Here is a 13,792-nt window from a genome sequence, read left to right as displayed (position 1 = left end):
GTTCAGAACTTTCATTAGAAACTTCCTAGCTGTGTGACCCCTGGCCAAGTCTTTTAACCTCTGTCTGCTTCAGTGTCTTTGCTTGTAAAATGGAGATAATAACACTTGCCTCCAAGATTGTTGTGAGGATCAAATGAGGTAGTATTTGTAAAGCATTTAGCTCAGTGCCTGGCACATAATAGGCCCTATATAAATGCTTTTTCCTAACTTCTTTTCCTCCTTTTTTTCCTTCCTTCCTTCCTGGACTCTTTTTGTTGCGGCATTATATTTATACCATTTAATTTTTGTAAAAAGTTGGGGTTTTTTTTTTTGTGAAAAGCTGGTAGCATTGTAAAATGTTTGTTATATGGACAATAGGCATACTTCATTTACTTGTTTTTGTTTTGCTTTTCCTGTGAAGGTAAACCAAATGCTTCAAGTAGGTATAGATCTCTTTAAAGAATCTCTACAATGATCTTTGATTTGATGCAGTTGACACTGGTGTAGGGAACTCTAGGTGTGGAAACTTCCTCTAGCAATACAGGTCAGCACCTTCTCTGCAACTTGTAGTCTTAAGAGTTGACTAGAATGTCATTCACAAATAGGAGCATCTGGAGGACCTCACCTTCTACAAGGAATACCTCTTCCATTTGCAATTACTGCTGGACATCATTCATAACATTGGCAAATACTTTACTAGAATACATCTCACTATTCTGTACCTGACTTGATATTAATAATCATAGGCTCATCAAACAAAATTTTCTCTCTTGTCAAGGAATCTTATATCATCTTAATATGCATGGTAGAAGTATTTTGTTGAAAAGCCTTTAAGGTTGTATTTGCTCTATCAAATCAAAATGAAGTGGGGTGTTCTTTTAAGCCAACAACTGTAAACAGAATAATATATTCTTTGCACCTTTCCAATCATTCATGTGACAGAAAAGATATCTATTGTGAGAAGTCATTCATGCCTGTTCCCTTCTCATATTTCCATCAGTATGTATATAGATCATTCTTATAGTAATTTTATAGAATATAACAGTAGACATGAGGGTTAGTGGTTACTTATATCCTCTCTAATGCCTATTTCAGTAGTAATGTCATCCATAATTTTTCCAGTATTTCAGTATCAAGCCTCAATCAGATATCTTGAAAGTCAATCCCTCAATGCTTTCACATTTTTGAACGTGGATTTCTTGTGTATTTTTGCCTGGTCCATTTTCCTCTCTCTCCCCTCTTTTATGCCATTTTAGTTTCCTCATGCAGCACTTCAGAGACAGTGCTTTTAGAGTTCAAATGTGGTGGTTCTACTGCCATTAATGATGAAAATAGTTTGTTATATAAATACTAATGTAATTATTCTGTTTAATATCTATTGCCCTTTATCCAGTGTCATCTTCTAGTGCTCTTGGAATGATCTGGCATAACTTAGTTTCATACCAAGACTTCTGTAGACTCTGTTTTTTTACTCCATCATCATTTACTGGGAGTTTTTTAGGTCACACTACTTATAATCTTCTGCCATGTTTCTGTATTAAATTTTGTTTTTGTTTTTGTTTTCAGACAATTGGGGTTAAGTGACTTACTCGGGGTCATACAGCTAGTAAGTGTCAAGTGTTTGGTCTAAGGCTGGATTTGAACTCAGGTCCTCCTGACTTCAGGGCTGGTGCTCTGTCCACTGCACCACCTAGCTGCCCCCTCTGCATTAAATTTTGAAAATTATTTTATATTCTAAGCCAGCACTTACTGTTGGCTTCCACATGGAAGCCTCTTCTTGGTTTAGAGAGTGTTTGCACACCAAGGAAGTTTATATGTTCTTTATATTCATCATTGTATCAGTGGCTAACAATTTAAATTTCATAGAAAATTATACTAGGCCATATTGATATCTTAGCATTTATCTCTCCTTTTTCTAGAGCAGCTAGGTAGTATAGCAGCTAGAGTGCCAGGCCTGGAGTCAGGAAGACTTGAGTTCAAATGTGGCCAAGACATGCACTAGCTGTGTGACCCCGGACAATTCATTTAACCTTGTTTGGCTCAGTTTCCTCATTTGTAAAATGAGCTGGAGAAGGAGATGGCAAACCACTGCCAGTATCTTTGCCAAGAAAATCCCAAATAGAGTCATGAAGAGTTGGACGTGACTGAAGAACAGCAACTCCTTTTTCTGAATCATTAATATTTACTAGAACAAACTGGACCTGTTGTAATTATATGTCCCATGTGTTCTTCTCTATCTCTTTTCTTCTAGTCTGATGTTGCTTTTGAACTTTATTCTAGGAAGTTGATGGCCTTATAGCACTTAGGCAAACCGGTTCAGAAATAGTTCCCTCCATAATAACCATCTGTTTCTTATCTATCATATAGTCCATTTTGCTTTTTTATGTTATTCAGTGATCACTATGTCTGGCATTTTCTGACTCTTGAAGAAAATAATAATGACACTTAGGTTTGAGGTTTCCAAGTAGTCATAAACTTTTGGCTGTTTCTTAATTATGAGCCATATTTTTAAACATATTGTTTGCCATTCTTCTCAATTTTATATTGAAGTTATTGCCAAATATTAAGTCATGTTGATTTGATTAGGAGGATCTCATCAAGTTTTTTTGTAGAATTTCCCTATAGAAGTCTTATCTCAAAGCATGGTTATGACATGAAGCTGACCCTAGAGTTTTGAAGGCTATGTGAGTGGAACACAAGCTATGGCAGATTTGGCTGTCCTGGAAGGACTTTGAATGTTGTCCCCAAAACAAATTGTTTGAGCCTTTGAGGACTAGGCTAGCTGAGTATAAAGAGGAACTTTACTAGCGGGTTGGTCACTAGATGATGAATCATTTTTCCTGGTCAACCCATGAAACAAAGAAAAATATAAACTAATCCTTAATCCTGTATGTGACCTCCTTCCATTTCTATATTGGTGGTGCAGAGTGGGAAATAAAAGGTCCACGTGATGCTCAAAATCAGGCAGACCCAGATTGATTCATTCTAAGACCTGTGTTGTTTTCTCTACCACCCAGGGTGGCCTTTTTAATGCTGTAGGTCCTAATGACTAAGGCCACACTAGGTTTTACTTGGAAGATTCTGCACCTGTCACTGAGGTTATCTGGAAGACACTAGATCCCTGTTGTTTGTCTTTTGTTTTCAAAGAGGACTAATGACATCACAGGGTGATGTCTTGACTGGTTCATGAATTGGATTTAAGTAAGGCAGAATTGTACAAAGTCATCAGCCTTACTCTGTCTTCCAGAGTCATCAAAGTCCAAGTGACAAGACAAAAGTCAAGGTGACTGGCAATGGCCGGGGATGCAATGGGTGACCTCAGTGTCTTTGATGTCTGACCAAGCTCTCAGTGCTCCACAGCACTTATTTTAGCTGCCTTTGTGGCTGTTGGAACAGATTGTTCTCATTCTCCCATTCTGCCAGGGGAAGTCTTCACATGCTTGAGGGAGACACCCCTCCCCCAAATCACCAATAAGTCTGAGTCCCATTGATCTCTCTCAACCTGATTTAACCTGTCTGCCAGGATGGTTTTGCCAGGATGGTTTTACCAGGCTGTGTCTGCAGGGCATGCTGCGGCTTCTTGGAGCCGCAGGTGAGAGTGAGCAGACTCCAAAGGTGGGTGAGCAGCCCTGAAAAGGGCCCCACAAGCCTGTCCACCAAGATACTAGTCTACCCCACTGGATCTCTACTGGAAGGACAGAAGCATATTTGAGAGTTGGCATACAAAGAGGGGAATGAACTCTTAAGGAAATGAGGCAGGTTTCTGTGAGTCACAAAGACAGCTGGCCATATCACTCAGTGGTCAGACTTTGCATTATTTTTCCTTTTACAAAAAGCCTTTCTGTATCCTTGTGTCTAATAGCATCTGCCTCTTTACAGGAAATCACAGAAGACTGTCACTTGGGAATAGCATTTTAGAGAAACACACATAACTATTTCAAAATAACCCATGATGAGATTTTCAATAACATTACTACACCTTTGTTGATGAGTTTATGAATTGCTGTAACAAAAACAAACAAATAAAAAAAACCCCAAACACTTTTTTATGTTAAACAGGTGTTTATTTATTGTTGTAATTTTAGAAGATGGGAAGAAATTTCTGTGGTGAAATTGGAAGGGCAGCTTGCTCTTAGCTGACTAAAGATTAGCTACATTCTGGTGGCCTTTAAAAACCTAAACTTGGGGCAGCTAGGTTGGCACAGTGGATAGAGCACTGGCCCTGGAGTCAGGAGTAACTTGAGTTTAAATTTGGCCTCAGACACTTGACACTTAAAGCTGTGTGACCCTGGGCAAGTCACTTAACCCCATTGCCTAGGAAAAAACAAAAACAAATAAAGACCTAAACTTAAGGCCATTAATGTGACAAACCTCTGCACTTCTACCGGAGGACAGCATTACATTTGTACGCTGAAGTGTTCGTGTTTGCTGTTAATTATTAAGTTCATAATAAAAAAGAATTTCTTTTAATAAAAGGAAAAGATCCTATCATTTTAATTTTAAGTTTCACTCTATGGACCATAATTGCAAGGTATCTCACAAGTCTTATTGCACTTTCTAACTATTTGGGATACTCTATATGAATCCTTGGAGAACAAAATAAAGAGAAAGGGAAATTCTCTTTATTGTATTTAGAATGCTATTTTAAATGCAGTTTTATTAGTTTTTATTGAGAGGTACTACTCCAGGGCACTTTTATTTAATACTCTTCATAAGATATGGATATTAATATTGCTATCAAATTTAAGAAAATTATCTTTTTCCTTCCTAGAACAAAAATTTTATTGGAATTTTTATTGTAGCTTTCAATCAATTCATTATAAAAATCTTTAATTTGGCTTTCATAAACATTTTTCTACCAAATGAAGACTATTATAAGGAAAGAATAAATTGTGAATATTTTTTCTTCTAGTAGAGCTTTTCATTTGATAACGGTTCTGCTATTTTTATTCTACTGACTTCCTAGATTATATCTTCATTTCTACTTCATTTTAATAATTAAATAAAGAAGCTTTGGGAGGTTGTGTCTACATAAATCCCATTTAGGTGATATCTAAACTTTATTATTTAAAAAGTTGCTCTTTATGGTTAATTATTTTAATTTCTCTTTACCGACATAGTTAACAAGGTATTATAGAGCAGTGATTGTCAAACTCAGATATAACCAGCAGCCACTAAACTGGCCTCATTTTGACTTAGAAAACCACAAATTAGTTTTCTCTGTGGTTTTATTTTGTTAAATATTTTGCAGTTGTGTTTTACTCTAGTTCTGACACTCTCAGGATTATCACAGGGCCACAATGCCTGGTCATGTGTTTGACACCTGTAATGTAGAGGACACGGTTTTTTTCCCAGTGATTGCCATATCTCCTTACATCCAGTCATTTTGCCAGGCCCATAAAACTAATACTGCTGTGATCACTCTCTTTCTGCTCTATAGCCATCACCCTGGTGTAGGCTCTTATTACCACCCAGCTAACTGTTCTCGCTGGCCTACAGTTGATTTCTAAGGTTCCTTTCAACTGTGTTATGACAGTATTGCAGTAGCCTTTTAACAGGTCTGCCTGCCTGTATTCTCTCACTATTCCAATCCATCCATAATGTCTAATGACTAATCTTCCATGTGCATAGCTCAAAACACTAAAGTAGTTCCTTTTTGCATATTGAATTAAGGTCTCATTCCTTCCCTCTGGCATCCCAGGCTCTCTGCAATATGGTATAGCGAGTACAGTATTAAATTTAAAGTCAGAAGACCTGGGCTCAAATCTCATTATTACTCCTTGCTATAAAAATAGTTTTGAGCCCCCTCCCCGACCAAAAGTCTTAGGGAGGGCACATTGAGAACCTGGTCTAGAATTTAAACTCTAGATGAATGGTGTCAAACTCAAATAAAAACAAGGGACATGTATCCAGCTGCATATTGACTTAGAAAAACACATTAATAGCACCTGTGTTCCATTACATTTTTCTTTATTTTGTTAAATATTTTCCAATTACATGTTTTTTAAATAACATTTATTTTTTCCCCAATTACATGTCCAGACAATTTTTAGTATTTACATTTGCAAGATTTTGAGTTCCAAATTTTTCTCCTTCCCTCTCTTCCCTCCCCTCTTCCTAAAATGGTAGGCAATTTGATATAGGTTATACGTATGCTATCATGTAAAACATATTACCATATTAGTCACAGTTGCGAAAGAAGAAAAATCAAAAGGAAAAAAAAAACATGAAAAAAGAATAAAGTAAGTGAAAAAAATATGCTTCAGTCTGCATTCAGCGTCTACCAGTTCTTTATCTGGATGTGGATAGCATTTTTCTTCATGAGTCCTTTGTACTTGTTTTGGGTCACTGTGTTGCTGAAAAGAGCTGAGTTGTTCATAACTGATCGTCACATAACGTTGCTGATACTGATAACAATGTTTTCGAGGTTCTACTCATTTTGTTTTGCATCATTTCATACAAGTCTTTCCAGGTTTTAATGAAATCTGACTGTTTATCATTTCTTTTTTTGTGTGTGTGAAAAACTAAGTATTTTTCCCTTAATCCTATCCCACCCTCCACTTACTCTATTTTCTCTTTTGACCCTCTCCCTCCTTAGAAGTGTTTGCTTCTGATTACCCCCTCCCCCAGTCTGCCCTCCTCTCTATCATCCCTCCTCTCTATCATCCCCCTGCCCTCTTGTTACCTTCCCTCCTATTTTCCTGTAGAGTAAGATAGATTTCCATACCCAATTGAGTGTGTGTGTTATTCCCTCCTTAACCCAAATCTGATGAGAATAAACCAATTACATATTAATCTGGTTCTGCACTCAGGAGTATTGTGAGCAGCATGTTTGACATCTCTGTTCTAGATGACTCTAAAGTCTTTGACAGTCAGGTACCATCCTACCTTTTTAGTCTTACCATAAACTATTCCTCTCCATGTGCTTGAAGTTCCAGGCAAAGTGGTCCACTTTTCTTCTCCCCATATATGCCCATGTCCTCCTAACTCTGTACTTTTCCTCAGGCTTTTTTCCTCTATCCCCCTCTCCATCAATTCAAATCTTAAGCATTCTTCAAGACCCAGCTCAAATGGGATATCCGCTCTGAAGTCTTCCCTGATTTTCCCAGTAAAAAAATTTGTTTTTTTCCTCAGACTTTGTACAGCACTTTTTTCCTCTCATGTCCTTATATTCCATTTTGTATTGCACTTTTTTATGTATCATATAAATACATTTAAATTGTAGTTCCTTGAGAGCAGGGATTTATCTAACACCTAGCACAGGGCTCTGTATGTAATAGCTGCTTAATTTTTATTTGCTGAACTGTTAAAGCCTTAGCCTCACCTTTAAAAAAAAAAAGTACAAACATTCAGTGGAAAGTGAGATGATTACTTTGTTCACTTCAACAGGCATATATGGCATGTCCCCCCAAAGTTGCTTTCCATCTGTTATGTATTTCACAACACACACACACACACACACACACACACACACAAACTGGTCAACTTGGGGTGGTTTTTCTGTATTTTTTATTGTTATTATGTTCATTTGGACATGAACAATTATTAAAATTTTGTGGTTTCAAATTTTATGTATTTTTTCCTTCTGCAGCTATTGGATGAACTACCCATGATCTACAGCTGTTGTATATTTGTCTACTGCATGTAAGTACTCACATTTCAGAAGAGAGACGAACCAGCAGTTTGATTTGTAATAAGATATTCTAAAGCATTTCTCTTTTGAGGTCAGTAGTGCAAGAATTATAATCCAGATGTTATATGTGAGAGAACTCTGTGTGACTTGCCTCTAGCCACACAGATAATGGATATAAGAGCCACACTCTGGGCAGTTCATTTCAGCTCTGAGGTTCATGAATAAATAATAGTTAATTTATGTCAGATAAAGTTACATAACTTTGAACAGTTTGAAAAATATAAGCGTTATGTGTACTCCATAATTTCATTGGTGTCCTTGTTCTTGCTACTGATATAGATTTCAGTACCTCTACCCCTAAATGAACACTTTTTCTTCTGTAGTGTTTATAGCATAGTTTATATGACCCAAAAACTCGTCACCTGGTGTCTAACCTCTTAATGATGAGCCTCTCTTCCCTTAGGCATTTAGACAAACAGTCAGTCTCCATGCCCAGACTTGAAGTTTTTCCAGCTGGGTTGGCCTTCCCTTCATATATCCTTTAAGAGCCCAAGGTCATCTCCACATCATGATGAGGAACTGAAGGAGAACTTTATTGGCAAAAGTATTACTTATGTTGAATATAAATGTATATTATCTCATAACTATAGTTCCAGTTTAGAAAGGAGCTGACATAGTTGGTTTAAAATTGATTGCCCTCAGAATCGGTGTCTCTTTGTACTAGAGGTGCCTGGTTTGGGAGGCTTCAAAGGAAAGTGTTGGAGAGAAGAGTTATTAGACTGACTACCAAACTGAAAATCTACAGAGCCATTGTGCCAACCTCTTCCTCATGGTCTGTGACAAAGCTGGAAAGTAAAGGTCTCTTGATCCCAAGTCTAAGTCTAATTTGTCAGTGTCCTGTGACATCTGACACAGGCTTACCCAGCAAGGCAGCAAGTTAAATCAAAAAGTATTTACTAAGTCCTTACGGTGTACCAGATGCTGTGGTAAGTGCTGGGGATACACAAAAAGACAGGATCTCAGTCACTGCCTCCAAAGCCCCCACAGCCTAATGAGGGAGAAAACATGCAAACCATGAGGGACATACTAGACATACATAAGGTAGACAGAAGTGGCCTAAGAGAGAAAGGCATCAGGAGCAGGGGCGTGTGGGCCAGAACAGACCTCCTGTAGTGGGTGGCTTTTGAGCTAAAGATTCTCACTGACCTTGTGACATGGTCATTTCTGCCAAATCCTTTGATATTCTCCATCCCCAAGAGGTCATGCAGCTTTACAGCACAGCTCCAGGGACATACAGAACACGAGAAAACACATGCAGACACCCCAATAATTAGACACTTTAGAGCTATATGAAGGGCTCTTCCACAAAGGGGTCTCCCCTGGCCCTCCTGCACTCTCTTACTAAAACACTTGGTTCTATGCTCACACATGTTGACATTCTCCCAGAGTTCTGGGCTTCCTTTTTTCTTTTTCTTTTCTATTTCTTGAGCTTAGAGAGAGTGAGAGAGGTCAATGTTCTCCTAGAGCCAACAAGTGCTGCCTTTCTCACCCAGAGTTCTACTCCTGGCTTCTCTGATTGTCTGGCGATCCAGTATGTCCAGTGTATCTTATCAGTGGTTATCGAGCCCAGTTTACTTGAAAGCTATAAAGCAATTTTCTAAAGAGATATTCTTTAATCACCACAAATCATATAAAATGTAGTATGAGAAAAAATAACATTCTTTTTGTCATGATGATCTGCTTTTTGAAATATGTCTGTTTTCTGTTTTAGGTTTGAAAGTTTCAAGGCCAAGAACACAGTCAATTATCACCTGATTTTTATATTAATGCTATTCAGCTTAATAGTAACCACAGTAAGTCTTATTTTGTGTCCTACAGAGCTATAGATGTGGATGAGTAATTTTCTTGTCATTTAAGGTTGGCACATTGTCATCTCCCAAGTTTTGACTCATATTGGGCTAATAGAACCCATCCCTTTGATCAAAGATAGAGACCTAGCTTAGAGAGATTATAGTCAAAAAAGTTATTTCCTGTGCAGATTTCAGTTCTTGCTTTAAATGAAATATCTTATAAAAGCACATAATTTTTTTTATTAAGGGAGGGATGGTAAAATAAATCTTTAGTAGCAAGAAAAAGAATCTTAAATTTGTGTAATAGGGGATAGAGCACTGGATTTGAAGTCAAAGGACTTAGGTTCAAATACTAAGTGGAAACCCTATCAGCATCATAGGATTTAAAGCTGGAAGGAATGAACTGAAGTTTAGCCCCCTCATTTAACAGAGGGGAAAACCAAGGCTCAGAAAGGTAAAGTCACCAGAGTTGCCAGAAATCATACTGCTGTTAACAACTGGAGAGGGGATCATAAAAGATAAAAAAAGAAAATTTTGATTTCATAAAAATAAAAAGATTTTGCATAAATGAATTAGAATTAAAATGGTAGAGTAGGAAAAATATTTGCATTAAATATCTCTGATTAAAGTCTGATATACAAAGTATATAGAGATTTGAAACAAATATCTATCAGGAGTCATGATCTAATAGATAAGTAATCAGATATGAGCAGTTTTCAAAACAATTAACAAACTATTAATGACAACTTGAAAATGTGTTCAAAAATATGTTAATTTACAGTAAGAAATGAAAATTAAGACAAGTCTGAGATTTCACATCATACTACACAAATTAACACAGTTGACAAAAAATGGGACCAAAGAATATTTGAGAAATTATGAGAGGACAGGTATCTGCTACACTTTTGGTGGAGTGGTGAAGTCTTTGGACCATTCTGGATTTCAGCTTGGAATTATTCAAGAAAATTGACTAAATTACTTATATACTCTGACCTTGGAATCCTCTTTTGGCCTTATCCCCCAACAAAGTCAAAGATAGAAATGATGATAATGGTATGATAAATAACCTTTATATGGCACCTTAAAGTTGGCAAAGTACTTTACAAATGTTATTTCATTTGATCCTCATAACAACCATGGGAAATAGGTCCTATTATTTTCTCACTTTACAGTTGAGTAAACTGAGTCAGACAGAGGTTAAGTGACTTGGCCATGTCACACAGCTAGTGTCTGAGGTTAGATTTGAACTCAGATCTTCTTGACTCCAGGCCCTTTGTCTTTCCCTTGTGTCACCTATGAAGGTATGTTGTCATTATGTCAAGATTTTCCTTAATTTTTTTTCCTTTAGAAGAAAAGATTGAGATAAAGGTCATAAAAAGATGAAAGACATCAATAAAATAGGATGGTTTTGTTTGTTTTTTTTTTAAAATAACAGATCTGTCATTTAAAAATTCAGACTCCAATCTAGGCCACTGTCCACCATCATATGCTGCTCTTTTGTGTTCTATCTCTGTGACCCTGAGGAAGTCATTTCCCTTCTCTGAACCTCAGTCTGTAAAAATGAGGATAGTAACACTTGTCTTGTCAACCTCAGAGGGTGGTTAGATCAAATGAAATCATTTATAAAAGCTAAGAATCATAAAGTGCTGTATAAATGTAAGTTACCATGTTTTTAGTAACATATTTAAATATAACTTAGTTATGTATTTCATTTCAGAAAAAATACTGGCCTTGATATTCTATGGGCTTAGTTTGACCACTTTAGTAGTGAACAAGATGAAGCTGTGGCATTTGTTTTGTAAGACTTTGAGTCTTTGTCTTCCAATAACAGAAATTTTGCATTGAGAAAATGTTCTCTACTTCCTTCATAAAGCCCTCCGATGCCTTGTATAGTCCTTGGTACAGAGTAGGTGCTAAGACATAGGCTATAGGATGTTAGGGAATTTTTCTTCTTCAGATATTCTTAGTTCACTTTGTTTGGATTTCTCCTTTGCCCCTTTCATTCCCTACTTTGCCTATACTTGTCCCTGTATGTGCCATATCTCCCCTAGAACAATGTCGGCTCATTGAGGGCAAGAATTTTTCCTTTTTTTTTTGTTTTTATGTACCCAATACGTAGTACAGTGCATTGTACAAAGCAGGCATTTAATAAATATTTCCTGAACAGAGGTCTGTATTTAACCTTGTACTGCTTCACATTTCTATCAGTTAACTTGGATAAAAACATAGATAGTACATTATCAAAATTGCAGATGACACAAAGCTAGAGGGATAGCTAACACATTGCATAACACATTATAGGGTCTGGATTCACTGGCTAGAATATTGGACCGAATCACTTAGAGTGAACTTTAATAGGGATACATTTTATGTACACTTGCGTTCATCAAAATCAGTTTCCCAAGTACAAGATGGAAGAGGAGTAACTAGAAATCGGTTTGTCTGAAAAAGGTCTAAATAAGTTTTTAAGAATAGATTTTTGTTAATTTTAATTTTTTTATTTTTATAACATTTAGATATCCCCCTGTATCCCTCTTTTTCACCCGTCCCAGAGAGCCATTCTTTATAACAAAGAATTAAAATTTTAAAAGAAGAAAAAGAAATAGGAAAAGAATTTAACATATTGAAAAAAGTCTAATGTTACAACATTTCACATCAATGGATTCCCCCCTCCCCACATTCCCTGCAGAGAAGCTGAGAGAGGTGTCTTATATCTCTTTTTTAGTGGTAAGCTTGTTCTTTTTACTTTTGTATATTTGGTTTCAGTTGTTTGTGATTAATGTTCGTCCATTCACATTATTGTAATCATTGTGTTCATGGCTCTTCTTACTTTACTTTGCAGCAATTCATATAAGTCTTTCATACTTCTCCAAATGCATCGTGTTCTTACAGCTCAGTAATATTTCGTTATGTGCGTATGCCACAATTTCTTTAGTCATTCCCAAATCGATGGGCATCTGTGATCTTAGGGGTTTTAATAGACTGCACACTCAGTATAAGTCAATAGTATGATGTGAAAACCAAAAAAGATAATGCAGTTTTAGGCCATGTAGACAGATAGGTCAGTTTGATGGCACAGAGGACCAAACACAGGGCCTGAAGTCAGAAAAACCTGAATTCAGATCAGGGCTCAGATAGTTGCTAGTTATGTGACTTTGGGCAAGTCACTTAACCTGTTTGCCTCAGTTTTCTCAACTGTAAAATGGGGAAAATAATAGCACCTGTCTCCCAGATTTGTTGTGAGGATAAAATGAGATATTTATAAAGTGCTTACCCTTTTTCCTTCCTTTCTTCCTATTTGACATAATAGTCTTGTACTTAGCCCTCATCAGACTGCATCTGGAGTATTATTTTCTGTTCTGGGTGGCAAATTTTAGGAAAGACTTTAATAAATTGCAGTCTCCAAGTGAAGCAGCCAAGGTGGTAGAAGGATTTTAAAGGGACATGATATATACATTGTATTGGAAGGTCTTGTCATATGAAAGAATGGAAGAGTGATTAGATGTGTCCTGCTTGTCCCAATAGGTCAGAACTAGAAGCAGGGAGTAGAAGCTGCCAAGGTCAAAGTAGATTTGAAAAAAAGAAGAAGAAAAATGCCCTAACCACTTGAGCTGTCTGGAAGTGCCTAGAAAGCAGTCGATTTCATGGTACTGGAGATCTTTGAGTGAAGACTGACTGACTGACTGACTACCTATTGAATAAGTTGTAGAGAGGATTCTGTTTCAAGTATGAATTGGATAGACAGCTTGCCCAAGAGAAGGCATGTGCTTTCCCTGCTTCAGGGAAGCAAAAAAAAAGGCAACCATCGAAACCAGAAGCTATAAGAGGAAGGGTAGGGTGATTCTCAACCTTGTCACCTTTTGTTCTTTAAATTATAATTTTCCTCCAGGCTTAAGGGGAAAAAGAATAGTTTAAAAATATTAAAAAGCATTGCATGAGTGCCGTTTACGTTGTCTAATTTCCTCCAGGAATAGAGAATTCATAGCAACCATAGGTTGCCATCCTACAAAAAAGATAAAACTCTTCCCAGAGATGCCACTGCTTTTTCTAGAATGCATTTGGTAAGCATCTGTGTTGTACTAGGTGCCAGAAAGCACTTGAACTAGACAGTTTTAGCACATCCCAGGCTCTTTATGAGCCAAAAAAAGCTAACACATGGATAGGATCCTAATGTCCAAAATGAGGTAAACAGTAGTCCTACTCTAGTCAGTACTAGTCACATGCCATCTAGAATACCTCATTAACCTTAGGTTAGGTTATCACATTTTAGGAGATATTGACAAACTAGAACTTGTTCAAATGAGAGTGACCAAGATGATAAGGTATGTAA

General features: G+C 36.9%; 1 protein-coding gene across 2 annotated transcripts in view; it reads left to right on the top strand.

Moving 5' to 3' along the window:
* Positions 1-13,792, top strand: part of ACER3 (alkaline ceramidase 3) — a 200,915-nt gene that overhangs the window by 123,782 nt on the left and 63,341 nt on the right. For both annotated transcript variants that reach the window (XM_027848145.1, XM_027848146.1), the window contains 2 exons: positions 7,571-7,623; positions 9,384-9,465. In XM_027848145.1, coding sequence (XP_027703946.1) covers positions 7,571-7,623; positions 9,384-9,465 — 135 coding nt within the window. The remainder of the gene's footprint in view (positions 1-7,570; positions 7,624-9,383; positions 9,466-13,792) is intronic.

The sequence above is a fragment of the Vombatus ursinus genome, unplaced genomic scaffold (genome assembly GCF_900497805.2).
Source record: "Vombatus ursinus unplaced genomic scaffold, bare-nosed wombat genome assembly UNPS02005659.1, whole genome shotgun sequence".
Classification (NCBI taxonomy): Eukaryota; Metazoa; Chordata; class Mammalia; order Diprotodontia; family Vombatidae; genus Vombatus; species Vombatus ursinus.
Note: the sequence above shows the minus strand (reverse complement) of the source record. Positions and strands in the feature narration are given on the sequence as shown.